We start from the raw sequence: 27,267 nt of genomic DNA, 5'->3' as shown, positions 1-27,267 counted from the left end.
GGAAGAGCTGGACGAAGTGGCTGGGGAGAGGGAAGTCTGGGCTTCCCTTCTTAGGCTGCTGCCCCCGTGACCCGACAATGGATGGGCGGAAGAAAATGGATGGATGGATGGGAAGTCATGGTATAGAATGTTGCAAAAGTGCCCCGAAATATCATTATATAGCATGTCGAAAAAAAAACGTCCAAAAATGCCATAAAATAGTATGGCGAAAAATGTCAAAATATGAAATGTTCCAGAAACAGCTGAAAACAACATTAAGTAGCATGCAGTGACACGTCATGGCTAACAGTCTTGAATAAAAGCCAGAAAACACCATAGTATGTCATGTCCAAAAAATAACAGAAAATGCCATTTTATAGTATGGCAAATTATGTCAAAATATGACATGTCCCAAAAACATCTGAAAACACCTCAAAACAGCATAAAATAGCGTGCTGACAAACGCCATAGCATTGAAATGTGCAAAAATGGCCCAAGACACCATAAAATCACACGTTGAAAAAAATGACCGAAAAAGCAAGGCTATAGTAAGGCAAAAATGTCAAAATCTCACATGTCCCAAAAGCAGCTCAAAACAACATGAAATCGCGTCTTGATACATGCCATAGCATTAAAATGTGCAAAAACGACCCAAAACACCATAAAATCAAACCTTGAACAAAAAGACCGAAAAAGCAAGGCAAAAATGTCAAAATATGACATGTCCCAAAAACAGCTGAAAACACCTCAAAACAGTATAAAATAGCATGCTGACACACGCCATAGCATTAAAATGTGCATAAAAAGCCCAAAACACCATAAAATCAAACCTTGAACAAAGAGACCGAAAAAGCAAGGCTATAGTATGGCAAAAATGTCAAAATATGACATGTTCCAAAAACAACTGAAAACACCTTGAAACGGCATAAAATAGCGTGGTGATACACACCATAGCATTAAAATGTGCAAAAACGGCCCAAAACACCATAAAATCACATGTTGAAAAATAAGACCGAAAAAGCAAGGCTATAGTATGGCAAAAATGTCAAAATATGACATATCCCAAAACTAACTGAAAACACCTCAGAACAGCATAAAATAGCATGCTGAGACACACCATAGCATTAAATGTTGCAAAAACTGCCAAAAACACCAGAATTTAGCCTGTTAAAAAAAAGACGATAAAAAGCAAGGCTATAGTATGGCAAAAATGTCAAAATATGACATGTCCTAAATATAGCTTAAAACACCTCAAAACAGCATAAAATAGCGTGCTGACACACGCCATAGCATTAAATGTTGAAGAAAACGCTAAAAACACCAGAATTTAGCATGTTTAAAAAAAAGACGATAAAAAGCAAGGCTATAGTATGGCAAAAATGTCAAAATATGACATGTCCCAAAAATAGCTTAAAACACCTCAAAACAGCCTAAAATAGCGTGCTGAGACACGCCATAGCAAAGAATATTGCAAAAACGGCTAAAAACACCAGAATTTAGCATGTTAAAAAAAAGACGATAAAAAGCAAGGCTATAGTATGGCAAAAATGTCAAAATATGACATATCCCAAAACTAGCTTAAAACACCTCAAAACAGCATAAAATTGCGTGCTGAGACACGCCATAGCATAGAATACTGCAAAAAACGCTAAAATTAGCATAATTTAGCATGTTGAAAAAATGCCAAAAGAAGCAAGGCTATAGTATGGCAAAAATGTCAAAATATGACATGTCCCAAAAAGAGCTGAAAACACCTCTGTGAAGTTTCCCTCCACTGCGATCGCCTGCCTCGCCCCAATGAGTTTTACCTGTGTGTCATTGTCTTACCTACCCCAGTGTATTTAGTCTTTGTCTTCCCATTCCTCTGTGCCAGATTGTCTTTACCTCCTCAGTGAGCATTCCAATGTGTTAGATATTGATCCTTGCTCGTTTTTTGACAAATCTTTTGCCTCTGTTTTTGATACCTTTGCCTGTGGACTGAAAGCGTGTACCGACCTTTCTTGAAATATACATCCTGAACTGCTAAAATGCCGTGCTTGCTTTGTGGGTCCTTCATTTGTTTGTGCTGATAAGAAAAATTACAAAAAAGATAAAAAAAAGGCCATAATTTGGCATGTGAAAAAAAATGAATGAGGATGCAAGGCTATAGTAAGGCAAAAATGTCAAAATATGACATCCAAAAACAGCTGAAAACACCTCAAAAAAACATAAAATTTCGTGCTGATACACGCCATAGCATTAAAATGTGCAAAAACAGCCTAAAAACACAATGAAATCAAAAAAAATGACCGAAAAAGTAAGGCTATAGTAAGGCAAAAACTGTCAAAATATGACATGTCCCAAAAACAGCTGAAAACACCTCAAAACAGCATAAAATAGCGTGCTGACAAACACCATAGCATTAAAATGTGCAAAAAACGGCCCAAAACGCCATAAAAGCACCCTTGAAAAAATGAGACCAAAAAAGCAAGGCTATAGTAAGGCAAAAATGTCAGAATATGACATGTCCCAAAAACAGCTGAAAACACCTTAAAACAGCATAAAATAGCATGCTGCTGATACATGCCATAGCATCAAAATGTGCAAAAACTGCCAAAAAACATAAAAACATGTTGAAAAAAATGACCGAAAAAGCAAGGCTATAGTAAGGCAAAACTGTCAAAATATGACATGTCCCAAAAACAGCTGAAAACACCTCGAAACAGCATAAAATAGCGTGCTGACAAACACCATAGCATTAAAATGTGCAAAAACGGCCATAAACACCGTAATCAAGCAAACCTTGAAAAAAAAGAGCGAAAAAGCAAGGCTATAGTAAGGCAAAAATGTCAAAATATGACATGTCCCAAAAACAGCTGAAAACAACACCTCAAAACAGCATAAAATAGCGTGCTGACAAACGCCATAGCATTAAAATGTGCAAAAAACGGCCCAAAACGCCATAAAAGCAAACCTTGAAAAAAATGAGACCAAAAAAGCAAGCTATAGTAAGGCAAAAATGTCAGAATATGACATGTCCCAAAGGCAGTTGAAAACACCTCAAAACAGCAGAAAATAGTGCATGCCCATAGCATTAAAATGTGCAAAAACGGCCATAAACACCGTGAAATCAAACCTTGAAAAAAAAGAGCGAAAAAGCAAGGCTATAGTAAGGCAAAAATGTCAAAATATGACATGTCCCAAAAACAGCTGAACACACGTTAAAACAGCATAAAATAGCGTGCTGACAAACGCCATAGCATTAAAATGCGCAATAACGGCCTAAAAAACCATGAAATCAAACCTTGAAAAAAAAGACCGAAAAAGCAAGGCTATAGTAAGGCAAGAATGTCCAAATATGACATGTCAAAAAAACAGCTGAAAACACCTCAAAACAGCATAAAATAGCGTGCTGACAAATGCCATAGCAACAAAATGTGCAGGAACGGCCTAAAACACCATAAAATCACATGTTGAAAAAAAAAACACCGAAAAAGCAAGGCTATAGCAAGGCAAAAATGTCAAATTATGACATGTCCCAAAAACAGCTGAAAACACCTCGAAACAGCATAAAATAGCGTGCTGACACACGCCATAGCATTAAAATGTGCAAAAACGGCCCAAAACACCATAAAATCACATGTTGAAAAAAATGACCGAAAAAGCAAGGCTATAGTAAGGCAAAAATGGCCCAAAACACCAAAAAAGCAAACCTTGAAAAATGAGACCGAAAAAGCAAGGCGAGTAAGGCAAAAATGTCCAAATATGACATGTCCAAAAAACAGCTGAAAAAACCTCGAAACAGCATAAAATAGTGTGCTGACACACGACATACCATTAAAATGTGCAAAAACGCCTCAAAAGTCCATAAAATAGCATGTTGAAAAAATTAGAGAAAGAAAAAATGGCAATGGCAAAAATTGCAAATATGATATGTCCCAAAAAGAATTGAAAATCACATCAAACCACATAAAATAGCCTGTCGAGACACACCGTTGCATAGAAAGTTGCAAAAAGAGCCAAAACCCCCATAATTTGGCATGTTGAAAAAAATGACCCAAATAGCAATACAAGTGTGGTGAAAAATGTCCAAAAATGACATATCCCAAAAACAGCTGACAACTGCATAAAATAGCATGCCAAGACAGGCCATGGCATAGAATGTGTCAAAAGCAGCCCAAAACAGCATAATACGGTGTGTTGAAAAACCAACTGAAAATGCCATATTATAATATATGACATGTTCCAAAAACAGCTGAAAACCACATAAAATAGCACATAAAATAGCATGCCCAGACACATTTTGGCATCGAATATTGTAAAAACTGCCCAAAACACCAAAATATATCATGTTGATATATGAAATGCCATACTTTAGTATCACGAAAAATGTCATAATATGACGTCTCAAAAACAGCTGAAAACCACATCAAGTAGCATGCTGAGGCACGTCATGGCATAGAACGTTGCAAAAACGACCCTATACACCATAATAATGCATGTCCAAAAAACACCTGAAAGGGCCATTCTACATAGAATGGCTCAATATAGCACTTGGAAAAAATGACTGAAAACGTCATAGCAGTATGGTGAAAAATGTCAAAATACAACATGTGTAAGAAACAGCCGAAAACCACATAGTATATCATTTCGAAATACGTAATAGCATAGCATGGTAAAAAAAACAAAAAAATATCTTAATATAGCATGCAATATAGCAACAACTGAAAACGACATAGTAAATTATGTCGAGAAATGTGAAAATATGACCAAAAAATGGCTGAAAACCACAAAGAATAGCATGTCCAGGCATGTCATACTATAGCTTGTCAAAAAACAAAAAACATCATGATATAGCATGTCGAAAAACGTCTTGCATTTTCATAACCTACAGACAGTATGTTATACATACATACATACATACATACATACCACGTATGTTATACATACTGTCTGATAAAAAAAGTCAAACTGGTATCAATCGTGTGATTTCAGCTGGGAGGAGTTTGTATTGATTGCTGTCTGACAGCCAGATGGACACGGCGTCAGGGAGCAGGTGACTCTGCTGAAACGAAGGTGGAGGGACCATACTGTAAATACTGAGAGGCGGTCAGTGCTTCTGTGCCCTTGGGAACTATCACTCAGCGTGCCGAAGCGTTGAAAAGGCAGCAAGGAGCTGCGGGGAATGTTGAGAGGTTTCAGTCGTGGGTTTGCGAGCTGTAAGTCAAACAGTTGCTGTAGTTCAACACTCTGCAGTCAGTGGAAAGCTCTATTATGAGCTGAGCATGTTATTTAGTTTGTCTTAATAGGATGTCCAGAAGGAGACATAACTGATGACCCTGCTGGGGGACGGGAGGGGTAAACGATGGCCTCTGGAGCTCTCCAGATGACGGACGAGTGTGGGTGCCATGGCGACGGCACTAATGAGGCTGTGATTTTGGGCTGCTGGTTTGGCAGATGGAAGTAAATCACACACACACGCACGCACAGAAATGACACAGAAACCCACTCTTTAAATATCACTTTGTTTTTATTACACAGACATACACAACAGCATTAGCAGCTCCACCCCCACTACTTCTTCTGCCCCCCCGTCTTTTCACACGTTCTCTGCGATTGAGACATTTTTCTGTCATGAGACAAGCCCGGGCCCCAAGTGCTCGATCATGTCCGGGCGGGAGCTGGGAAACACACTTTGGTCACAGGTGATTAAACCACCGGGTGTTATGGCTGTTAGAAGGTTATGAAGTCTCATGCCTGTCAGCTTGCTCTTTAGAGACCGCATTTACTCAGCTGAGAGCACCAGCACGGGCTATGCATGACTCAGGATAAAGGGCAGCAGAAGGCTTTAGCATAATAATTGACATTATTGCATTTTTTGTTACCCCTCCTAACACCCAGACCAAACTGCATGCGTGAGCGGAGCGTGTCCGTTGCGGAACCTGTTGGTTTTTATTTTGGCGCCCGTGTTGGCAGGTTCAAGCAGGCACACTGCAGGCATTAGCAGCTCTGCCCAGGTGTGATGCGTCTTCTGCTCAACTGTGGCACATATAGAGATTCAGAGTTTTGCCTCAACCTTAACCTTTGTTGTATCTGTTTTAAAATAAAAGCCATCTGACAATGTTTCTTTCAAAAGAAACGCTTCAAGTTAACACAAGGCTTTTTACTAGAAAATATTTGCATGACTGTGTTGTTGACAGAGCAGTGGCGTGCACAGCTCCAAAAATGAGCGGAGAATTGGCTTTTAATTGCAGAAATTCTGGCAGTAGCACTGCAGCAACAACGCTGCCGAGTGGATACCACAAGCGTGCGAGCTGCAGCAGTTTAGCGAGGTAACCGTCACATGCTGCTCGCGCATGCAGTGTGACCCAGGCCTAACCCTTCCCTGTGCCACCATCACCTCGCTGGTTGACTTCGATCATGACGCCTTTTGCAGCCCTGCTATGTGAAAATAAATAACCTACAAAACCACTCCCTCCCAGCAAACGCAGGGCTCTAAACATGTACAGTCTTTGAAAATAAGTCAAAATGTTACTTAAAACTCCTTTCTCTATGTATTTACATACAGATTCATATAAAACTGCAAAAGGATAAACTTAGCAGAAACAGCGTTATAGAAATCATTTAAGCCCTAAAAGCTTCTAGCAGGTCTCAGCAAACTCAGCGATGACTCTCAGATTGTTTTCATTTCCAGATTAACGGCAAGCAGTTAATTTTTTTTTAGCTCTTTGGTAACTGACATGTTCACTAAAAGACCTTGACAGTAAAATAAGCTTTTCTTTCTTCTGTCTTTACATTTATAGATTCATACTTAACTCTCAAACACAAGTCATGACATCACTTGTTTATTAAAACAATCTTTAAAACATAGTCACAAACAAAGATAAAGACCTATGCACAGTGCAAAATCTACAAACTAAAATTTTATCAATAGAGGATTTATGAGCCTTTTTATAGAGTAAATTTGCTGTTTTGGTTGAGTCGTTTTACACTCGACAGTTGTTTTATTCCTGCCCGTCACTAGGAGACAACACTGAGCCCTGTGCACTTCCTATGGACCACTGAACATACCAGCTCTGCAAACTAAACCTCTGAGCTAAGAGCAGAAAGCAAAACCTGGCAAAGTTGTACCATGGAGCCGTCAGTTGTACCACATCCTCCTTGTGTTCTTTCCACAACATTACAGGCTGTTTGAAGCCAACACTTGCAAACCGTGGTGCTCTCTTAAAAACACTTTCCAGAGCCAACAGAAGCCGAGAAGATTCACAAGGCGAGCATCTGTCCGACACGCCTCTACATTCCACTCTTTTCAACTGCCTAGCTACGTAGCACCACAGCAGCAAAGTTACAACTTGTGACTTTTCAATTCCTTCAATTCACCTTCCATCTGAACTTTGTCCTAAAAAGGTTCCTGCGTGTTAACGATGAGAAAGTTAAAAAACAGCAAAACAAACTAAGAACACCGGGCGTTTAACACAAAGGGTGAGTCACAAAACGAAGGACAGAGTGAAAATCATGAAAAGCTGCAGCAGAACCAGTTCTCCACTTCAAGTTCAGCCCCGTCCATAATGCGTCGACCTCGGACCTCATAAAAGGGCCCGACATATCCACTCCCTCAGAGGCAGCGTCGAAGGGGTGGGGCTCAGGAAGGTGTCTCTACCGGCTCCCCTTCCTGCCCCCTACCTGGTTATGACGAGTGGTTTCAGCTCCCCCTGTCTAAGGGGCGGTCTTTGCGCTTTAGCTTCTGCTCTCTTCAGATAAAGTGCCATTGGAGTTGTTGAGTACAGGGAGTGCCTGAGCCGTGGGTCCGGTCTCTGCAGTGTCCCCATACTCGCTCTCAGCCAGCTCCCCCTCACGCTCACAGATTACTGTCATTGGGCTGCTGAGGATTCGGCTGCGCGCATTGTACTTGCTGCTGGCAGCAGAGGGTGGCGTGCGCGAGCGCCCGTATTTTAACCCGCTCATCGAGAAAGACGATGATGTCGGTGAGGAAAGAGCCAAGGCCTCGTAGCGGCTCCACTCATCTGTCGCCCTCTTACCGCGGCCAGGAGAGGCACAGGGGCTGTGTGGCGATGACAGCGGGGAGGGAGAAGCAGCAGGGGAGTCTAATGCTGACTCGGAGTGCGTTCTCTGGAAGCGAGGGTCCGTGGAGCGAAGCATCTCAGTGGCCGACATCCTGAAGCTGGTCTCTGAGCGGCTGCCCTTCTTTAGGAGAAGCGCCTTAAAGGTGTCGCTGCTGGTGGAGGACTTACGGAGGTTGCGCTGGATGGAGCCTGTTTGGCGGGGCAAGGAGGATACCATCCCTGGGGAGCCGCCTGTGGGGGTGACGGGTGGAGAATGTGGTTGGCTCCCAGCCCGGGACTTGTCCTCCTCGGACTCCTTGCGACCTAAGACCTTGCGTTTTGACCTAGGGTAAGACACAGATAGCCAGATTAATGCTGTGCTTGAAGAAATTCTGCAGAGCGAGTGAGTCCAAGCAGGATTAATTAATTTTCAAAAGTTAAATGTTGAATTGGATGGAAGAGCAAGAAGAAGAAATGCAAAAGTTGGGGGCAGTTTTGTCAGGAAACAACTATCAAATCCAATTATTCAAATCAAGGCTTAAGGACTTCATATATCTGAGCAGGAAGCAGCCTTTGATAAACTGCCCAACGCAGCTTTGTGAATGTTTCCATGTCGTCGTAGCAAAAAAAAAAAGAGAGACAGCACTTAAAATACTTGCTGCTCGTCTCAAATCTTTGTCCTAAATTTGCCATATGTCAGCACTGCCCCCAGCAATCAAGCGTCAAAGCACAAATCTTAAACAAAGAGGAGCACTGAGTGGCACAGATGCTCAAAAAAAAATAAAGGAGGGCAATTAGAACAAGAGTTATACATATTTGTTAAAGAAATCCAACGAGGTTTTACAAGTGAAGCTGCAGACGCTGCAGACGCTGCAACTCTGCGGGAAAGCCAAGACGCGGCGCAATGAAATTAATCAAAAACACAAACTGGGAAAAGTGCCCAAAGCAGTTTTAATGACAAGAGGACGATTCAGGCTCCTCTCAGCAGGGGGTATCAGAGTGGTTGACTGCACCGCTCAGCCTACATCGTCCATAACTCCTGCACCAAGGCGTAGCAATAAAGCTGCAACTGGCAGAATACAGCGGATTAGGGCGAGCAGGGAAACAGCCTTATTAATCTGTGGTCCGGGGGGTTGCACCGTGGGATTATTGTTGCTAATCCAAAGATAGCGTCACTGCAGTGGCAGAAACAATGCTTGCTAATTAAAGAGAAGAGGCTACCTGCCACTTCGCACCTCTCTAGAAAGGATGCACCCACCCACTGCGTGTCCCCTCTGCACAGGGAGGGAGAGGAGACAGATGATGAAAGTCATGAAGAGCACAGATTATGTGATACGAAAGAGACATTTGATGCTAAAGGGAGCAGTGAAGGACGCAGTGAGACAAAATCCTTAATCCTCACATTAGATCCACAGAAAGAAACTCTTCTATAAAGGATAAAATAACCTGTCTGGAATATACTTCTGAAGGTCAAATGAGAAGAAGAGCTAGAGGGTTTGTGAGAGAGTCTGCCGTCTGTTTAAAAAAAACCTGCAAAATATTTGTCTGTGCCCCAAATTCAACCTCCATCTAGCGTCGTCCCCCTGCGAGCTCCCTCGCCACATTAGCCCGTCAGCATTACATAAGACTTTTCTCACACACATTCACACGTGCATACACTCATACACCTGAACTCAGTCAACCAAGACGGCTCCACACTGAACTCATGCTTTGTTAAATGCAAAAATGTTGGCAGCACAGGAGAGCCCATCTCGGGTTTAGACGTAAACAAGGCTGCAATTTAAGAGGTATCTCAGAGTGCCTGATCGATCGCTTTCTCTTGGCTGTATTACATTTGGTTTAGAGGATCTCCCTCCAGACGGGTTGTATTTTATGCTGTAACTGTGAAGGCCATTTAATTCAGGGTTTTAATCACTCTGTTTTGCCACAGAGAGAGAGGAAGAGGACAGGGAACAGGGAGGGGAGATGACATAGTGGGAAACAAAGGTATTGGACAGGTGAGAAGGGTAGAGGACATGTATCGGCGACGCGAAGAAGTAACAGCTAAGAAGACAGCAAGAAAGTCAGCATCAACAAAATACAAATAATACATTAGAAAGCTTACATTCTGAAGTACAAAATATCATTTCATCACTTGATATTTCCGACAATAACTTAAGTTGTTCAAATGAATTTTAACGTAATGACAAAGACGACAGATAACCTTTTTGCATTTTGAAGGAGCAGTCTGTGGAACTTTGTGGCATCTAGTGGTGAGGATTGCAGATTGCAACCAGCTGAAACTTCTCCCATGTGCTAACTGTGAACGTGAAGGTCTCTTCCTCTCAAAACGTGATTAAAACCAGTGAAAACACTGAATAAAGCAGTTTCACAGTAAATCAGTTAATTTCCCATGCTGCTTGTCGTGCGGGGGCTGCTGACTCTGGTGGCCAACATCAAAATGCAAATGGCCCAATCTAGAGCCAGAAGCCCCTATAAAACTGTCTGTTTAAGGTGGTTATATCGCATTATTGCGCTGCCTCGCCGTTCTGTGTAAGAGGTACGATTGTGGAACAGGGAGGCAGAGTTTTCTTGCCTTTGTGCCGGCAACAGAGGCAGCACCACACAGAGCTCTGAGGGCTAGCAGCGGTTAGCAGATAACTCAGAACAGATGAACAGTGGTTAAAAATTAGAAAAATGATAAGATTCAGGAGCTGCTTACCCCACTGAGTAGAGAACAAGATCAGCCTCCATATAACAGAAACTGTAAAGAACTGTTATTGCCACGTTATGTTATTGTTATTCTTTAGAAAGCACTGCTGATGCATACATTTTATGTCACACTAAAGGCTAGCGCTGTTGTGTTAACCGTCATGCCTGTTACCCCTGTTTTGCTTCTGTGATGCCAGCATGCTTACTAAAATTACACACTGGAGCAGCATGATGCATTCGTAGTTTGGTTCTGTGTATGAATGCAAAGGCAGCATAAAGAGGGGACTTTGTAGTAGCTCTATAGCACAATCTCCGTGTAAAAAAGGCTAGTGTTTGGTCTGTCCCTTCTTATCTATTGTAGAAACATGGTGGTGCTATTTGGTCATCTCTGTAGAGAAGGACCTGCTCCCTATGCCTATGAATGGCTCAATCTAAGGTAAAAAAAAAACTATTTTTATTTTCAGGTGATAATACACTTACGAAAATATACTTCTGTTCTGTTTCTGCTAATATATCCCCCTAAAACCTACAAGGTGCACCTTTAACTCTTGTTTGTTTATGCGATTGTGTGAATCGGACTCATTCTTCATCGCAGTTATTAATTCCTTTCATTTCAACATTATCACCAGGAGTCTGTCATCACTTCACTTCCCACTTATCAAAAACCTGTAAAACGATCCTTTATGTTCTATACTCAGGAGGTGCAACAGAGGAGAGCAGTAAAGCAATTGGTAAATAAACACAATTCCACTGCGAGGTTTGCACGCACATGCTTACACAATCCTCACGTGCAATTAAACTGCACGATAAATCGCACTTGCACATGTGATGTGTGCACCATAAATACATCGACAATCTGTCGCTGGCAGAAATAAAATCCCATGAAATGAAATCCTGTGATGCTCAAGAGAACTCCGACTGCCGCTGCACGTGACCGTGAAACACAAACTGGCGGGCTGCATGAGAAATTTATGTGTGTGCTGCCTTTGAAGCACGTATGCAATCTATGTCAGAGAGAAGTGCGTACGAGAACGAGAGAAACAGAGAGAAGGAGAAAGACAAATCTCTCCGGTGGCCTCTAACCTAGATTAGGACCCGAGGGTGTCAAGTAGTTAAATAATGGATGAAGCAACCGCCTTTTTTCTCCAGCTGAGAATGAGCAACACTAATGTGGCTTCGCTAACACAGATGCCTCGATAAACATGTGACAACTGACTCATTTTGCTTCTTAAATCGGCCACTGACCAGGAACAGAAAAAGCCACTCTGGGCTGAGAGGCTCCAGAGACCTGCTATTTGACAGATGTGCATGCTTGCAGATGGGACAGCGCCGGCTAAAGTTATGACTGAGAGGTGGAGGGCAGAGGAGGAGGAGGAGGATGGAGAGAGAAATCATGGGTTGAAAGGGGGAAGGAGATCAGGGTGATGTGGTTTATGAGCTGCTGAGAACGAGAGAATGAGACGCTGACAGAGAAAAGGGGAGAAGGTAGAGAGAGAAAAACAGAACCATATATAAATTATATATCAGGAGTTGAAGCAGGTCAGGAGCAAGGAAGTTGGAGGAGATGAAGGTGTGACAGGAAGTGTAAAAAGAGAGAAATGCATCATTGTACCTGTGAATGACAGCAAAAAGGTCCTCAGTGGTTCGGGGCCGCGTCGGAGTCGGGGTCACCATGTTCTCCTCAGAGGCCCCGTTGGCCGACAGGACCGGAGACGATTCAGCCGTACTGGAGTAGAACACTTCACCTGAAACGCAGAAACATACACACAGTTACATTATAGTTAACACGCACACTTCAGGTTTACTCATCACACACTTGTGAATCCACCATTCCACCGCTTTAACCTGGATGTCTATGAAATCTGAAGTGGTACGGAGGAGGTGTCGGACTGTCTTCTTACATTCTCTCTCTGTCTCTAGCTGTCCTCTCTTTTCTTCTCTAGTTCAGCCTCTTTTCTCCTCCTCCTCCTCTCAACCTCCACACTCACGTCTGCGCTTCGACTGCCTGAGCCGCTGCAGGCAGTCTCACTTTACACTCTCCCCATCCTCCCCTCCATCCAGATCTGTTCCCCTCCCCTCTGATACGATGGAGCCCCTCCCCCCTCTCCCTACAACCACGAAAAGCATCTCCCCTGGGACACTTGCCCCCTCCCTTACCTAGGAGAGAGAAGAAGGGAAAGATAGGAAGCAGGGCAGAAAGAGAGAGAGAGAGGAGTAGGACAGACTGAGGGTGAGAGATACACAGGAAAGAAGAGGAAAAGTGCAAAAACGGATATTTGGAAATAAGGATGGATGGTGGAGAGAAGTCGAGTAGACAGTGGAGGCTGAGGTGTATAGAGGAGGTGGGGGTAGAGAAAAAGAGCAATGCGGGAAAAACGAAGGGACAGTAGCCACAAGAGATCTCTGCGTATGAAATGTGGAAGAGAGAGACAGAGAGGAGGCTGCAGCAGTGCTGTCCAAGTGATAAGCCGCCAATCCCGCGCTATTTTCACAGTTTTTCAAACCTTTCAAAGCTGGCAGTTTCAAGTTTGAATCCTTTGCTTTTGCGGGGCGAAATGAATTTCACAGCTGCCTGAGAGGCTGGACGCAGATCCAGCAGGCAGCAGCATCACTACTAACCATAAAGGATGATGGTAATGAGCTTAACTAATAAGTAGATGAAGGTTGTTTTGACTGTCAGTTTAAAATCAGTGTTTCAAACTTTGATTTAATGATAAAAAAATATATACATATAAAACATAATGAAATAAAAATTAGACTCACTAGTGTCGTCCTCCTTGGAACTGATGGATCCAGTCGTGCTACTTGTCCCATCTCCCTCCTCCTCTTCCTCTTCATGAGCCTCTCCATTGGTACACACTCTGTGGTCAGGACTCCTCTCCTGGCTGGGAGACTCGTCCAGAGTCACTGTGGATGCTGGAGGCTCAGAGCTCTCTGAAGTCTCTTCCTCCTGTTGCTCACTTTTACTCTCTTCCTCTTCTTTCTGAATTTGTTTTTGCGGCGCATCTACTTGGTCTTCTGCTTGCGACAGGCTGGCTGTATCCTCCTGTTGAGTTTGAACCTGTTCTGTGATTGGTTGGGGGCTAAACGGTGGGAGAAAAGAGATTTGGGGTTTCTTGGAGACGACTGGGGGTTTCTGTTTGACTGGAGAGCTTTGGGAGCTCTCTGGTGGACTGGCCAATGGTTCAACTTTATCTGTTCCATTTAAGAGAAAGTGATCTTCGGCTTTTCCGTTTATGACAGCACAATCTGGTGTGTTGTCTGTGATGCTGCAGTCTAAAGACAACTCCTCTAAGAGTTTTGACACAGGCGATGGTGAGGAGTTGCGTGAATCTTCCTCTGTGGAGCCGTTTGACAGGTGTATCATTGTGAGATGCTCCAGGCTCTTGGGGTTCAGACCCTGAAGGAGGTCCACACCTGTTTGCTGAGCCCTGGTGTCATCTGATTGGCCGTTAATCTCCTTCTCTGGCCGTTTAACGGAGCGGAGCTGAACGCTCTGCAGCGCAAACGGGGTGATGAGCGGCTTGGGTGACTTTGTGGGGCTGCTGGGAAGAGCTGGTTTAGGAGCATCTTTCACTGCCTTCACAAAAGACGGGGAGAAGGAAGGTGGGACAACAGCAGGCAGTGGAGGAGGAGGAGGGGGCCCCATGGAGGGGACAGGAGGGGGAGGTGGAGGGGGAGGACTGAAGCTCCCATTGTAGGATGGGTCACCCAAGCCGCTCATCACCCCGTTATGGAGGAGGAGGGAATTCAGGGGAGGTGGGAGGAAGCAGGTGGTGGAATGAGACCCTGTGGTGTGGTTGGAATTGGGGGAGTTAGAAGAGGGTTGCCTGCACTGGAGGGTGTGGTAGAGGGGGAGGGAAGGGTGGAGGTGGGCTGAGAGGGGTGGTGGGAGCTGAGGAGGAGGACAGGGGCAAGGGGGGAGGTGGTGGAGGAGGAGGTCCGGAGCTTTTGAGTGAGTCTGAGGTGTTGGAGGAGAGGGAGGTGGAAGAGGAAGACATGGAGACAGAGGAGAGGAGAGATGACTTTCTTTCTGGGACTTTAGGTTTGGGCCGGCTGCCCGAGGGAGACATGGACCTGACGAAGGAGGGCACTGGGGTTCCAGCTGTGGGCGTGTTGGACTGGCTCGAGTACCCGCTGGATGGGGAGGTCAGCCTGTGCACCCTATCTGGTGAGGAGGTGGACATTTTGGGCTTCACTGCCATCCCGCCCTCCTGGCCTGGAGCTCCAGGTGCCTGCCCGTTGTTGAGAATCTCCCCTCCATTGTGTAACTCTCCTGGGTGAGCCCCAGTGTTATCTGTGGTGTTTGCCGGGGGTGTCTGTGCCCTCTGGTCTCCATGGTTACGAGGGTAGTCCATGTAGTAGCCCCAGGAATCAGCATAGTCTGAACGCAAGCTGCTGGTGTCACTGTGAGCGGGAGTCACATGGCATAGCGAGTACACATTGGACACACCGCCACAGTTGGCGTTAGCTGTTAATGATGCTGCAGAGCTACCTGCACTGATGCTACTCTGACTGCGTGGCCGTAGCACCCAAGGGTCGTCGTAGTCGCTGCTCGGGCTGTGAGACGGTGAAGAAGGTGACGCCCCTTTTCCTTTCCCTCCCCTCAGCCCCATCTGCAGGCTCTGCTGCAAGCTTGCAATAAGAGTCTCGTTTAGCATGGCTCCGTTTGACTCACTAGCACCGCTGATGGCACTCACACCTCCAAGGGGCTTTTTTGGACCAGACTTGCGTCTCAGAGAGTCAGTGCGAGCTGGGGGCAGAGGAGGCTTCTTGGCCTTACGGAGAGAGATGCTGCGGGACAGAGAGCGGTCACTGTACAAGCTTCCAGAGTCTTCCTGATTGGCCATCTCACGGCATTCGTACATGCTGTGCCTAGTGGCACGTCCAGGTGCCGCGCCCTGCCCACTGCCATGGCTGCGAGAGCGCAGGCCTGAGTCCAGGTGCATGGAGGTGTAGTATCCATCATTGTCTTGGGAATAGAGGGAGCTGGAGTCAGTAGTGGTCCTTGAGGAGAGGTCCAGGCTGCTGTACAGCTGGTTTATGGGAGTGGAGCAGCTGGAGGTGAGAGTGCGGTGCGGAACCACTACATTTTCCGGCGTGTCATAGATCCACTGCTCCTCTGGCAGACTGGATGGCGGCGTGGGGGCCAAGGTACTGTGGCTGTGTATACTGCTATCCGAGTGCCCTGACTCGCTAGCAGGTGCTGCTACTAACAGACCACCATCCTCTGGTGCATGAGTGGGAGTAGAGGTGGCCAAGGCCGGGCAGGTGGAACTGTGGGTGAAGCCTGCTGGACTGGGGTCATTGTTGATGGAGGAAGCCAGACTGAGCGGCCGAGCTGTGGGGTAAGTCGAGGCGGGGGACTGGGGGAGCTGACCAGAGGTGTTGAGGGTTATGACCTCACAGGAGCTGGACATGGTGGCGTTGGGGATGAGTGAGGTGGAATAAGCGGCATGTGGCGAGACCACACATGCAGGACCACCACCCCAATCACTGGCCTGCGTCCCCCTCACCTCCTGAGACTTGGGCCGGGGCAGGGTGCCTGTCCTCGGGGCGTTTCTCATGTGCACTACTGTGTCGTCAACCTGGAGCTTTCCGATCTGCCTCTGAGGTGTAGTTTGCTCCTCTGACTTGATGGGGGTGCTGCTACAGATGGGGTCAGCGCTGAGGGACACCCTGGCGCCCTGTCGGGGCAGACTGTGAAAGCGTGAAGGATCTCTGTTATACTGTGGCAGCATCAGGATCCCGGAGCTGTCGCTGCTCGAGATGGATATACTTCCTGTCGAGGAGGAGTTGGAAAGGCCGGCCATTTGAGCGGCGATCCCCTGTCCTCTTTGAGCCCGGATTCTTCTCATGGACGGGGGGACAATCTTCACCTCTTCTGTCTGGCAGCCGGAGTCTCTGGTTTCTGAACGTCGGAGCGTTGAGTTTACGCTCCCAACTCTGCCCAAGGTGGAGTACTGTCCTGGGATGAACATGGAATGCGGCCGGAGCTCTCCGCCGTGTCCTTTTGCTGCTGTCAAAGCAAGAAGGAAAATAAAATAAACATGATCAATCTCTTGTTTTCTCTTCTTCCTCCTTCTGTTTTGTCTCTTTAATGCCTTCTGTTTTTCTGGCCTGACTGTTCGATAAACTGAGGTCACATGGAAGCTAATTAATTTGATTTGCGGTAACCCTCTCATGCGTTAATAACTTCTGGTCTTCATTAGGAAAAAAGGGTATAAGGGGAAGACAGAGAGACTCCCTGCTATGCTTCCTCTCCTATCCTGGCTCTGGCTCAGTCCGATAAAAAAGCGAATTATACCCTAAGGTCCAGGACAGACAGCTGGTGAGGTGCGAGCCAGACAACAACACATACATGGACACAAACATACACAGTGTGGACATGGTCATGCACTGTCATACAAGGCAGAACACACAGAAACACAGGTTGACACAGAGACAAGGACAAACAGAAATGCAGATAAAGACACACACACACTGAACATACCGGCTAGTAAACAAACAATATGAAGAATGAGTTGTAAACCGGGTGATGATCTCTAGTGTGTCTCCCATCTGTGGTGCCTCTCCTGTTGATGCTCGTATCCCAAAACATACACACACTCTTGCGTCCTTTCTTCTCTCTCACCCCCCTCGTCTCGCTCTCTCTCTTTAAACCACACATACACTCTCTTCCTCCTTTGCTAAAAGCTGGAGTGACAGCTTGGCTGCTGCTGCTGCTGCGATAGATTAAGCTGCAGGTCTACTTCGCAGGCAGCTCTTGTGCAGGGGAGAGGGAGGGATGAAGCACTGGGACAATTACCCCGGCCCAGTAATCATGACATTCAGAGGCTGTCGTCAGCTGGTCACTAACCAGACTTTAAAGCCCCTTTCCTATCAGCCTCGGTGATCTTATCACCACAGAGAAATGACATTCTCCTTAAACACCACTGCTGCCCGCAGCTCAGAGACGTGGAACATAAACATCAGCCATGCAGTGCCGTCAGCACAGCGTCAGCTTAGTAAGCTTAGTGCTCGCTTAACACCCAGCTCAGCTGAGTAACTAAGAGCAGGGGACCTTTAAAACTTCATATTTGTTATTGAGCCCCCGTCTGTAGGAGGGTTTCAGGATCCTGTGTTCGGAAAATGACGCGGGGCCTTTTTAGGTGCCCATAATCAAGAGTCTGTTCTCTCATATTCAATACATGTTGGCAAGCAAGTACAACACACATGCTAAGATTATCAGTATGGATTAAGGACACACAATTAACACACAATTCACAGAAAAAGGACTGCAGCAAATTAAGCTGAAAGATTATGGCACAATATGAATGGCAAACGCTGCAGTTAACTTTTCCTATGTGACATGATTTTCCAACAGGCAAAGTTTAAAATCAGATTATACGAGTGCAAGAGTTTCTGGAGGAGGAGAAAGGGTGAAAGGAAAACCACAAAACTACTGAAAAGGATTTCATTACTGGTTCTTGGCTGTGGATGCAGTTAAACAAGATGGAGGAGCAAATGGGGACACTTGGTATGAAGAACTGAAACAGAACATCTGCAGGGCCTTGATCCAACACTGTGGACTTGCGTGTGTCATTTTCTTCCCTTCAATATGAAGGAATAATACTGAGCTCTCCACTCAGTGCATACAGTTAATAGATAAAAGCATAAGTCTATAGTGAGTAAGGTTATAGGAAGTAATGACAGAAGAAGTGCTGCTTGCCCAGAGTGTTGGTACAGGTCAGTGGACAGTAGAGGGCAACACGTTGCCCCGCAGTGATCCATACCTAGCTCATGGTTGAAGTTGTCAGGCAGCCCTGATATAGTCTTTCTGCGTTTGACCTTCTTGGGCCGGCGGGATACGGTGTCAGTGTTAATGAGGGAACGCCGGATGCTCGCCTGTCGGTCAAACACTGCCCCTGGTAGCCGGGAGGGCGAGAGCAAGGCAGGCGGACACACAGGCAAACAGTAGTCGGTTAGTTGGTAGGAACACACTCAACAACATGCAGAAGTTTTTTTTTATTTTCAAGTTGAACATGCAACATCATCAGGGCAAGAAGCCTAAAGGGTCAGTTCAACCAAATTATGAAGAAAATGTTTTCTCGTTTTTCTTCTTTTTGTTTTATTTGCCCAGGTTTTAAGATACTTGTCTTTTGCATTTCGGGGGCCCAAGCCAATACAATAAAGTGCTGCAGAGATTACGTTTATTTGTAGGCCAGCCTGAAAGTTAGCTTTGTCCTGGTTTCCTTGATATTTATCTATTTACTGGGGTGAAGGCAGAAATCTCAGAGGCAAATATGTACACTTAAATAATATCTACACTTTTGGTAAATACGACCAAAAGTGTCTGTTGCATTAAACCACTGGTCGAAAGAAAGAAAGCTTTCTTTTGTCATACGAGTGGCCTGACCCTTTAACCTTTTTATCCATCAGCCAAAGTGTTTTCAATCATTCAGTTTCACTCAGCTACTGGCCCAGCTTAAATCATTAAAATTAACAGAAGCAATAGCTGATCAAACAGGAGCCCGCAAAAAAAAAAATATATATATAGTTTTGGCTGGTGGTTTGTTCTCATTAAATATCAGTAACTGAGAAACATACATGTAAGATATGTGAGCTGTACAGTGCATGCTTTTATCACAAAGACACATGCAAAGGGCAGGTATGAGGTGAAGCGTGCACACAGAGTCATTCACACACACACACACACACACACACACACACACACACACACACACACACACACACACACACACACACACACACACACACACACACACACACACAGGCCATGTAACAATGTATGTGTAATGTGTAACAATCTATGTATGATTGTTATAAATATTATTGTTATTAGGTATTATTATTACTGGTATTAGATGCTAACTGCCAACTGCATTAAGGTGGAACAATATAACAACACCAAATATAATGACAAAATCACACTATCTCAAAATAATAACAATATGTCTCTCAATGACAAATATTCATTCACTATTTCCCCTTAAAATGGGTAATTTTTTAAAGGTATGAAGGTAGAAGGTAGGAAGGTGGATGTAGTTAAAGATGGCGTAGGTCATTCTGTCAGCTACAAATTTCTGTCAGAATGGACTACTTACATTATGAAAGGAGTTGAATGTGGCATATGTCATTCTGTTAGGGGTAATAGATCATTTTTTATATTACAATTATCTGTCAGAATGGACAACTTTATAAATGTAAGTAAATATGGCGTAGGTAATTCTGTCAGGTACGAAGATCATCAGAATAAACAACTTCCTGTATAAATGTAGTCAAATGTAAAAATGACATGTAAAACTTGTAAAAGTGCTGACATTTTAAAGAATGACTGAAGGGATAGATGGAAAGCCAACCAGTGAGTTGGCTGGTCAATGGTGTTACTGGTTTTAGGTGCTAACTGCCAACTGAAGAATACAGTGAGAGCTCACAACTTATATACCCACAGGTGATCTTGTGCCTTTAACACTCAAAATAGAAATACTGGAAATTTAATTGGGGTGCCTGTAAACATACATTAAGTGCATACATTAACAACACATAAATAACTGGGCCACTACATATAAAAATCATCTGTGCCAACATCCGACAAAATAATAGAGCAGTCTTTACTGATTCACGGCACAATATAATGAAAATACAACATAGTGAAATGACCAATTACTTTGTAAATGACCACAGAATTGTTAGTAAGTATTTGATTTGCTTCTCAGGGTTACTAGGATCGAGATTATGTCCATTATTGCATGTGGATCCAATGGGATAGGAAAGTTTAACCAACCGCTGGCAGCCATTTTTCAAAATGGTTGCCTTGGAAACCAGGGTCAGAGTTTGTGATGGCCCGATATCCAGACTTGTTTTTTATGTATCCATAACCATATCCACCAAATTTGGTGCTTTTAACACAAATCGACCGATTGTTATGATACATTGAGCTATGCCGACCCACTATTATGGGAACTGCTCTTCCTTCTGCTGTTTGGCTAGCTGGTGACAGCCTGCAGGCGTTGGGGAAATAGAAATTGATATGAGGGCAGATAGTGTCTATCATCTTCCCCCTCAAAGTGACAGAAAAGTCCCTGATCTCTCTCTCTGTCTCTGTATGTGTGTGTATGTGTGTTTCGTCTCTCTCTTTCTCAGTAATGTAAAGCGACAGGAGATGCAGTCAACAGTGATTTGTGTGGAGTGGGACCACATTAAGCTCTCATTAGTGTCTGAAGGACGGCTGGATTGCAGTTATATTGGCCTTGACAACAGCAAAATTCAGATGCTTATACTGAACTGCCATTTTTTTTTTCGTCTTTGCGCGCCTGTTTCACACCTCACAAAAATATCTGGCTGATGTGAGATGAGTGAAACATCAAACAACAGTGTAATATATTATTAATCACAACTGGCAGAATAAGCTGTTATATCTGAATGTATGTGTGGCGCTGGAAAAATGTGACATGCTAACAAGGGAATTGCATCGACACGTTTTGCTGTGTTCATCTGTCAAACGCCCTGTGATCTGACATAAAGTCAGTGGAAAGCCTTGACCCTTGGATGAGCTGTCAAACGATTTTCACACACAGACGCTCGCTCACACACGCATAAAGGAAGGTGAAGGTCAGTCTGCAGGAAGCATGATGGAAGGGGAAAATATACACAGTAAAGGAAGAGAGGCATGCATCCATGACTGACACATACAGTTTTTTTCCTCTGTGGGTGACTGAATACAGTAATTGATTAGTTTATATCCACTCAGCCACAGGGGGTTAATTAAAGGAACAGTCTGACATTTGCCCATATTTTTTTTCTTTGCTGCTTTATTGAGAATTCGATGAGAAGACAAATAAAGCCAGATAGTACATGTAATATGGCAAAAGTAATTTTTATCTGGCTGTTTATCCAGAACAAATTTTAATTTGTATGCAATGTAGATTTTTATGGCATACTATACTATAACTTAAAAAAAAAATTGTGACATACTATACTATGAGTTTTTTTTCTAAATGTTTTATGACATACTATATTATAACTTTATTACTATTTTTTATAGCATACTATATTATGACTTTTTAAAAATATGTTTTATGTCATACTATACTACGCCTGCATTATTTTTGACATATTATACTTTTATACATACTATGCTGTGACCTTTTCTAAAAAAAAATTTTGACACACTGTACAATGACAATTTGAATGATCTGTTATGCTATGACTCTTTATGTTTTTTTCCTATGACTTTTTTGTGAATTTTTGATGCCACACTATACTATGAGTTTTTTAATGATTTCTTATGGCTTCTATGCTATGACAATTTTTATGATTTTTAAAAATTGCATACAGCATCACCTGTACTGGCAGTCAGATTGCTGCTATAGGTAAGTATGCAAAGTGTCCTCAGGTTTTCGGTTCAATCCTCCACAGCTCCACCCTCTCATTCAAATATGGCCACATCTGGCTCCAAAAAACCCAAGATGACAACAGACAAAATGCCAAACTCAAGGCCTCAAAACGACAAACCAAGAGGCGGCATCACCGTGGCTAATCCAGTTCTGTAATACAGTCTATGAATGGAGACTAGATGTGTCCTCCTGCTTCCAAGTTTTGTCATAAGTTAGGCTAAGCTTGACATGAAAGTGTCTCTGTATTAAACAGACATGAGATTGATCTTCTCATTAAACTCAATAAAACAGCAATCGAACTAAAAATGTCAGAAAATTCCTTCAAGACAAAACAAAATGTGTGATTGATGGTTTGAAGTTAATGTTGCAGAATAGACACTGGGGATGAATGAGTCTACATCAAACTCGAGTAGTTTGATTGTATGGAGCTAGAGGAGCAGGAGATTTTGTTTCCCTCTATCAACACTGATGGTGATTGATCACTACTCGCTATTGATTTAGATATGGAGAAAATGGTTGGATGATTGCGGTCATACCTGTGACGTTGATGGGAACTATGTCTGTGGGCACGGCCTGAGCTGCCAGCCTCATCTTCTCCTCCGGGGTGGGGAGGGGTGCACTCTTGTTCCATACCACCTGTCCGTCAACCTCGTACCCCTCCCCTCCCTGCGGGGTCTGGGGCCTCATGGAGAGCTGAGATTTGTCATCCTCTGCTGATGAAGCTGTGGACTGTATGAGAAAGAGGGAGAAAGGGTTAACGATGTAAAAAACATGAAGTGGAGCAAGGACAGAAAAAGGGGCAAGGAAAGAGAAGAAACAAGGAACAAAAAAGATAATAAATGACAGATAATTAAAACAGTAAGGGAGGAGGAAGTGAATTGAAGGCAAAGGGGAGAGAAAGAGAAAAAGGGAGTGTAAGACATGAAACATAAACTGCGGTTATAAAAATCAATGGAAAACAAATGTTTAGTCATACTGACTCAGAGCACAGAAGTCATGGATAAAGAAAAAATATTGAGACAAAATGTCATGTTAATAGAAGAGTGGAAACAGAATATTATAGAGCAGAACAGAACTTAATTGTCCCAAACTATAACTGACAGACAGTACAGACTTTATTGGCACACACAAACAGACCTTAATATATTACTTCGCTGTGACCTTTAGAAGCTTGTGGTGCTGTAAACATGTTTCACGATCAATCAAACCCAAATGGAAACACACACACTCTCTCACACACACACTATCACACACAAATCCATCCAAGTAAACTGACAGAGCGTTTTAAAAGATGTCAAGATAAAAGCAAGAGAGCAACAGCGAGGAGAAAGACAGAGAATCACTCATGCATTAAACTGTGTTGTTCACACACTAACAGTTCTCAATCCTGAAGCACAATTTACTGCACAGAAGCAACAGACGACAACCTTTTACTGCAGCATCCAGGCTTGAAATTGAGCTGTTAGTCAAAAGAAAACCAGCTATTTTTTTAACAGTTTGCTGTTGGTGTGAGATTTGAAATCGTTGCTTTGAATCATAAGTAAACACAGGTAGGAAATAAGAGAACTGTGAGCACAAATAATCCCAAACTGTTTTTAATTAAATCAAACTAGAAACAAAATTATGAGTCTTCACTTTCACTGCATCACCCAAAATTTGCCTGGCTGCATCTGCAACAGGTCGAGCTTCAGCGACATGGAGAAAAAATCCTCGAATTGCTAGAAAAAATGTCGTCCAAAATCTGCCCAGCAATCATTCCGAATGTCCTTCCCGAGCATCAGCCCGGATAGAAAGGATGGCTGTTATTGCTTTCACACAAACCATGCATGGATGGATAAATGGGAGCGGCAAGAGAGGGGGGAGAAGAGGGGAGGATGCACAGAGAGAATCTAAGCTATAGTTTGGTTGCATGTTATTCTGTATTGTGGCTCAACCTGCGGCCCTGTCTCTCCTTTAGAAGCTGCTGTCAGGCAAAGTTAGGCTCACTGGCCTCAGGACAACAGGAAGTGACGGGGGAAGAGAGACAACCAGCAAAAGAAAGACGGATCATGGGAGATGGGAGTCGACAGTTTTAGAAAGACAACAGTGTGTTATGAAGGGTCAAGGGTCGGGGTGGGCATGAAACGAGCGGCCGACATTGAGCGGCTCTGGGGGAGACAAAGGAGACCCTGATAATAACAGTGAAAGACCCTCTGACCCTCTCAGGACCCCTCATATTATGTTGTGTGTGAGAAATAAAAATGAGCAGAGGAGAGGCATATCTGACTGTCAAAACATTTACACTTCACTTCACACTAATGGGCTGTCAGTAAAAAGATTTCTAAATAATAGTTTTTGTCTTTGTTTGTTTTTCCCATTATTTTTCTGTCTCCTCATCTCTGCCTCTTTCTCTCCATCTGCCCCCCTCCTGTGAAATTACTGTAGTGTGACATCAGACAAACAACAGTCCCAGCAAGTGTAGAGCAAGGCTAGTGAAATGGCAAAACATCAAAAGCCAGAAAGTGTTTATTCTCTCCATAAATTAAAGTTCTGCCTGAAAAATTATGACAGGTCAGAGAATGAGATGCAATCAAAACAAAGTGAGTTTAACATTCACCTTGTTCATGACAACACTTGAGTGTCAGTGTAATGCAAGTTCTCTGTCTACCATTTAAGTCTAACTAAACCTAAAGATAAGAAAAGATAGAAACCTGGCTATTGAACTTTAATTTTGCGGTTTGCCTGTCATTTCCCAGTGTGTATTTGTTTGTTACCAATCAAGCCCCCCTGTCGACACCCTCTCACCAACCAAATCCACCCAACCCCATAAGCCTCCACATTCTAATACCTGCTTTTCTAAAATTGTGTTTTAATGAACTAGATTCATGGCTATACGCGTTTTAGGTGATTTCTAAGGGTTTCAAGAGTTAAAGCTGATAACTTTTGTTTTTAGAAAAAAATCTGAAAGTAGAGCCAGGGGAGGAATCAGAGAAGTAACTCGTGTACACTGAGGGGAAAATGCATTCTCCTTTCTGACCACTAGGGGTCAGAATAACATCAATGGAGGTGAGTTGTAGCTCTCACTAGGCTAGGCTGCAATGCACTGCTGTGCACACAAGCAGCCCCACTTTAATGTACTCAGCTTAGAGTGACTGTGTATTTTTGTGAGTATGTGTACCTTCTTGTCATTATCATCCTCTTCCTCATCCTGCAGGCTGCTGGTGGACTGTAAGGGGTCAGAAAAGGTGGGACCCTGAGAATAGTACTGAGAGCTCCGGAAACCATCTTTCCTCAACTTGTCGCATTCTGCAGGACAGAAAAGAAACAGAGGAACTCATCACACAGACAGAAAAAAAAATCTTTGCTTCCAACATGTATCATGTAATTACATGAAAATGTGTTATTATTAATAAACTGGAAATGCATGAATTTATATCTATTGAGGATCCAATACTGGTTGAAGTAGTTCTACAGGTATTGCTCTGTTCCTCAGAGTGAAGGATGTCAGACTGGACTTTCCATCTGACATCTCCAGCAACTAGAGGTGTTTGTGCAGTGCTGACAAGCTAATATTAATGCCATCCACATTATGAATATCTATCTATTTATTAATACAGTTTAAGATTACAGGGTTAGTGAACAACAATAAACATCTCTGTAAAAGCGTCAGTTTAGCCAAGTTGGCTCATGTCAAACTGTAGTTTCTAATACAATACATTAAAACAGGGCAAGCAATACCGTACATATTAAAGAGCACACTGTAAAAGAGCACATAAAATAAATAAAAACAAGGACAACAATACAAAAAAACCCCCACAAAAAGCACAATTCAGATTTTGATAAGTTATAGAATATGGTCACAAACTCAGTTGTCTTTTAGATACTAAAATTTCCCAGTGTCTCATACAGAGGGGGGATAAAAGCAGATTAAATGCCATAGCTCCATCATTGCCCACTGTCTTATCTTGCAGCCAAGCTTACAGAAAATTGACCTTTTTTAAATTAAAATTCCAAGATTCTGATCTCTTAATTATGAGATCTTTTCTTGCAATTTCATGTTATGATAAACCCCTTCACTACCTTTATTAAGTGCGATACAAAACAGTTCAACATGTCCCTTATTTTTTTTTTATTTTTACAAAAGGTATATTTATGTAAAAAAAAAAAAAACCTGATTCTTGTCAATTGAACTTGGACTTTCTATATATCAATATTAATAAATATATGGTGTATATTGTACAGGCTAATTTGTGCGCATACAAAGTAATTCAGCCAATAACGCTGTAGTAGAAGGGATATGCAAAATATCTATAGGACACAAACACACACTTATCATCTTTGACTGTGTGTGTGTGTGTGTGTGTGTGTGTGTGTGTGTGTGTGTGTGTGTGTGTGTGTGTGTGTGTGTGTGTGTGTGTGTGTGTGTAACCAGAGGAGGGGGTATCAGTTTCAGTCTGTCACACACAGATGGCAGAACTGTCCCCCTCTCTCCTTCACCCCCCGCTTTCTCTGAGGGGGCGTTTAGCACGTCGTCTCTCGTTTTCCCTCTGCAAATATCTTCTAGTGCATCCTTTGTCTGATCTTGTATATATACTTTATTATATTTATGGAGTACTGCTAACTAAAACACACAATTGAGGGTTTTATGTGAGTTTGCCTGTAATCTTATGGGTAAAGAAATCTTATCTGTTCAAGGGCAAACCTTACAAAAAAAACCCTCTAAATTGCCCCTCTCAAATACATTATATCAAAAAACAAGCATGAGTCTTTTTAGTCTTTCTCTTCACATTAACTCTGATCCATACAAATGTGTGTTTAATCTTTAATCACTGGGAATTATTCAGTATTTGATGCTCAATCAAAAACCCTTTTGGTGACTGACACACATGCACCAGAGCACACGCACATCAGTCCCATCCTGGCACCTCAGAGATGCTGCTTGTGATCCCTTTTATGTGCCATTTATCTCCATAGCTAATTACAGCCCCCTCTCCATGGAGAGACACGCTGGTGCATGTATAATACTGTCAGTTAATGGAGCCTAATGGGGTTGGCAAAGGTAGCAACTGTAACTACATGCTGATGTGGTAGCGGTGTGGAAGAAAGGATTCAGAAAAGCGTGATGATAATGAGTATGATGACGGGGAGCGGAGCTGTTATGATGATTGGTGTTGCGT

General features: G+C 43.3%; 1 protein-coding gene across 1 annotated transcript in view; it reads right to left on the bottom strand.

Moving 5' to 3' along the window:
• Positions 1–5,469: 5,469 nt before the first annotated feature.
• LOC121955216 (NHS-like protein 1) overlaps positions 5,470–27,267 on the bottom strand; it is a 133,742-nt gene continuing 111,944 nt past the window's right edge. The window contains 7 exon segments of the mRNA XM_042503065.1: positions 5,470–8,365; positions 12,325–12,457; positions 13,476–14,446; positions 14,448–16,731; positions 18,488–18,619; positions 22,648–22,840; positions 25,269–25,396. Coding sequence (XP_042358999.1) covers positions 7,696–8,365; positions 12,325–12,457; positions 13,476–14,446; positions 14,448–16,731; positions 18,488–18,619; positions 22,648–22,840; positions 25,269–25,396 — 4,511 coding nt within the window. The 3' untranslated portion in view covers positions 5,470–7,695.

Source organism: Plectropomus leopardus, chromosome 16, assembly GCF_008729295.1.
Source record: "Plectropomus leopardus isolate mb chromosome 16, YSFRI_Pleo_2.0, whole genome shotgun sequence".
NCBI lineage: Eukaryota > Metazoa > Chordata > Actinopteri > Perciformes > Serranidae > Plectropomus > Plectropomus leopardus.
The sequence above is the reverse complement of the archived record's forward strand: the minus strand, read 5'-3'. Positions and strand labels throughout refer to the sequence as shown.